Consider the following 4,374-nt stretch of genomic DNA (forward strand, 5'->3'; position numbering starts at 1 on the left):
AGTGTTTATGGTTTAAAGTATTTTTCACTTAGAAATGTATTGAAATGATTTTTTTAAAAAAAATTATTTTTCAGATTAGCACATCAAAATAATCTGAATATATATATATATATATATATATATATTAGCAAAAAAATAAATTTTTTAAAATAAACGGACTTTACATTATTATATTGCAGAATCTTTTAAAAGAAATTAGGGTGACACTTATTTTTTTTACATTAAAAAGATTAAATTGAACTTAAGAATCTTATTCAAATTCCCTAATTTATTGGAAAGATAGTTTCTTTCTTGGTTAATAATTTATTGAAAAGATATTTGTTAAGATTTTTTAAAGTCATCCGCTCCTTTTTTTTAAATAAAAAATTAAACAATGTGTTGTTTGTTTGCTCAGATTTCAAGGCAAACCTATTTTTACCAAAAAAATCTTATTTTAACAAAAAAGCTTATAAACACCTTCACAACATTTAAAAATCAATTTATCAACTAAAAAACCCTAAAAACAGCCTCGAAACACGAGATAAAACAGCGTTATATTTTTTTTCTTGATTTCAATATATTTTTTAGGTAATATTGAGGTTCAAGACAACCACCATTAAACTCATTTAATCGAATAGAACCCATCTACACTGATATCAACCAATTTTGTAGCTAAAAAATACAAAAACAATGATTTTCTCTCTTTGTGATGGAATTCGATGAAACTTTCTTTTTCCTTCATAAACCAAGGATGGAAAAATAATAAAAATAAATATGTGTCTCGAAATTGAATTTAAAAAAACATATAGGATTGAAAAGGTAAAATTTTAGAATTGAAGAGACTAAAATGTGTATAATTTTTACACTAACTTTAAACTTATTATCTATTTCTAGCGTCTTTTCTAAGTTGATCCCTTATCTTTGAATTTTATTCTTAGCCAACAAATTTGAAGCAACTAGCTACTAATTTTGCAATTAAAGAACACAATTGAAGAAAAAAAATTAAAGGATCATAGTAAAAGAAACAAAAAAACTCTACTCTAGTCTATAGGTAAGTGTAAGGAAAATATTCTGCACGGTTCAAGGACACCCTTCCATTTTAGTTTATTTTTTATATTTATTAAATACTAAAGGATATAGTATAAAATTCAATCTTTATAACATATCGACTTTTAAAATGAAAAAATAAAAATAAAAACTGAGACATCTTAAATTTACAAAAGGGCAAATATTAAGAGAGTATTTTTCCACAATCTATTCACTCTGTGTGGAAATGCTTCTGCTTAATATTTTGAAGTGTTTTTAGCTTGAAAAAAATATTGATGTATTTTTTAGTATTTTCTAATAGTTTTAATGTGTTATGTTAAAAATAAAATAAAAATCTAAATAAAATTAATTCAAAAAGCTATTTAGAAAATTACTTTGCGCCATAATTTGAAACACAAGAGAGCAAACTTGCTTACCACAAGCCAGTAACTCAAAGGGAGAAACATCAATCGTTTTTGCCTGCTGTCCAAATACAAGATGAGACAGGGATTTGGAACAGAGTGACATTCTAGGAAAAGACTAGTGACTGGAACCAAAACAGTTCTGACTTTCAGACTCCACTATCTGATCAAGATCAAGCAGCCATGAATATACTGGAACCAAAACAGTTCTGACTTTCAGACTCCACTATCTGACCAAGATCAAGCAGCCATGAATATACGGCTTACTTCTACTGATCATCTAGAGGATCCAAATTCCAAAGTGATTATCGCAACTAATTATACATACAAGGGAAATTTCAAAAGGCAGGTTGAATGGAACATTCCCAACAAAGAAAGAAACAAGCTAAAGGAGAGAACAAAAGCAAAACCCATGCCGAGTCAGCTTTCAAACCCATGGAGATATAAGATTAGAACCACTTTAGCAAGTTTCAGCAGTAGATGCATGAATGGCACTAGATTCTACAACCATATAGATTCAGCCCGTATGAGTCTTCGTACCCTCTCTTTGATGCCATGTTCCAGCTTATAGTAAAAAGTAACTGCCAAACGTTTTACCAACCGAAGCACCAAGGTTTTCCAATGCCAATGGCTCAACAAAACGCTGGAGAATATAATAATTTTGCCAATTTATTTTAATGCTCAACCATTACTGCTTTGGGTGATGGGAGGAGTATGCATCTTTACGCCATATGCAGAGATCCAAGGTAACCTCCCCCCCAGAACCAAAAAAACCACCTGGAACTAGGAGGAACCTCACTGAAGGAGGGTTATCAACCCTGCTCCGAAAGCAAGGTGTAAAAGATCGAAAAATGAGACTGTTTCCTTTACTGTTTGCTGAAAGTTCATAGAAGTATCCTCCCTTGGATAAGGGCCCTATGCAACTAACCATGATCACATTCCCCATGATTTGCAAAGCATTGTTCAGGATGAATACAACGCCTTCTTTCTTTTCTTGGAGAACAACAAATTTCTTACTCGCGGTAAAGGAAACGGGGATTTTGCAATCATACTCAAGGTGTTTCACATCACCTACATGTATGCTGCTTAAATGTGAGAATAACTGCTTTGATGAGCTGACAAAGCTGCAGCCTGGCACTGGGCAGGAGCACGTTGCATAGATGCAGCTCTTCTCATGGTCACACTTCTTGCTGTAATTGACAGTTTCTTTGCACCCATACTTCATATTTTGGCATGATGTTTTGGCTGATTCAAGGACCTTCTCAATGGCCAGGCAATGAATATAACCAATAGGCAACGAGCAGGAAGGACATAAATGTGCAAGTTTACTGCAGCATGAAGAGCAAGCAGCGTGTCCATTCGTGCACTGAAATTCCAGTAAGCAAGCAAAAAATTACAATACTGATGTATTAAGCAAGCAATTGGAAGGATTTAAGAGACTAAAACTGAATCACCAAAAGGAACCTAGAATAAGTCGTGCAAACACTCGACATTATGAGACTATATAATGTGAAAGATTATAATCACTAGAGTTTTTGTGCTAACATGTAAACAGAGGTCGAAAATGGTGCTAAGACATGATCTGTACTTTAAATGACCCCACTAACTCTTCATTCCATGTCATTCAAAACCTTGTACATGATCATAACCTAACAACATCTTTCTCTAATGTTGTATTGAATGATTACTTTATACCTACATCCGATAAAAGAAGATGAAATGCAACAACAAAAACCATCTCTAGCACCCAATTATGTCCATTCAATCTAAAACTATCCAATCTTGGGTTAGTGAGGAAATTAGCAAGGGTTTAACCATTATGTTCAATGCGCTTCTTTTTTTTTTAATTGAGAACATTAAGAACTCTGACTTCGTGCAACTAACTAATCTCACAATACTAAGCATGCATAACTCCAAATAAGACAGCTTCTTGATAATAACCCAGTTCCCAAGCACTCCTTAGTTTTTCTCAAGACACGGTGAGATCAATGAAACCATAAATCTTCCTTGGCCAAAACCAGCTACACATCAGAGGAAAATCAAGTTCGATGGCAGGAAACTATGTTAACATTGAGCAGCTAAATGCAACACAACTTCAGAATATCAAAATGACAGGTCTTAGAAGAGATTGTTGCATAAACACCACAAAGAAGACAATATTACATGGAAGCACCATTTTAAGAGAGGAAACACATGATGTAAGAAAATAATAATGGACAAAACGAGAAGGAACTGTGTTGCTATTAATACAAGTGGGGACGGCTAAACCACATACCGGAGATTTTACCAATCATAGGAATCTAGTGCTGCTGCTTATTGGTAGGGGTAGCATCCGTCATTACGCTATTATTGCCAACTACACTGAATCCTTTATCTGATTACATAAATTTCCTGGGGTAGATAAAGGAAACCAACCCACATCTTAAGGTTTACTTGATGAATTTCAGACAACAGAACACAGAGATGCACGACAAGGCCTATTTTATAAGTTGGATAATGCACTCAAATTGACTTCTAAGTATTATGAATGAATTAACTATTTTGATTAGTACTTTAAAGTGTATTTTTCTGAATGAATTAACTATTAATTAGATATTTGATTAGTACTTTAAAGTGTATTTTTATTAAGGTTTTATATTATCATTTTACATTTAAAATATCAATAACTCCTTAACTAAAACATGTTTTATAATAACATATCTAATAATATAAGATATCTTTAATTTGTGGTAAATATTCATTTTAAATGCAGGCCTATCACATAAATGAAAGGATTGATTAATGAGTTTAAAAACTGAAATTGAAAGGACAAAGAGATGGCCAAACTTAGAAAATAGATGCTGGTGCAGTCCAAACCAGAACACTGCTCGGTAATTGGATCATATCTAGAGCTGTAAATCTCGAATTTAGGTCTACTTTATATGGATGGAAAGATAAGACATAGGCC

The 4,374-nt window shown here is 32.6% G+C and overlaps 1 protein-coding gene across 1 annotated transcript in view; it reads right to left on the minus strand.

Annotated features, from left to right (window-relative positions):
- Positions 1-2,077: 2,077 nt before the first annotated feature.
- Positions 2,078-4,374, minus strand: part of LOC105109718 (E3 ubiquitin-protein ligase SINA-like 10) — a 4,326-nt gene continuing 2,029 nt past the window's right edge. The window contains exon 2 of the mRNA XM_011004503.1: positions 2,078-2,793. Coding sequence (XP_011002805.1) covers positions 2,116-2,793 — 678 coding nt within the window. The 3' untranslated portion in view covers positions 2,078-2,115. The remainder of the gene's footprint in view (positions 2,794-4,374) is intronic.

This window comes from Populus euphratica, unplaced genomic scaffold (assembly GCF_000495115.2).
Source record: "Populus euphratica unplaced genomic scaffold, PopEup_1.0 scaffold277.1, whole genome shotgun sequence".
In the NCBI taxonomy this organism is placed as follows: Eukaryota; Viridiplantae; Streptophyta; class Magnoliopsida; order Malpighiales; family Salicaceae; genus Populus; species Populus euphratica.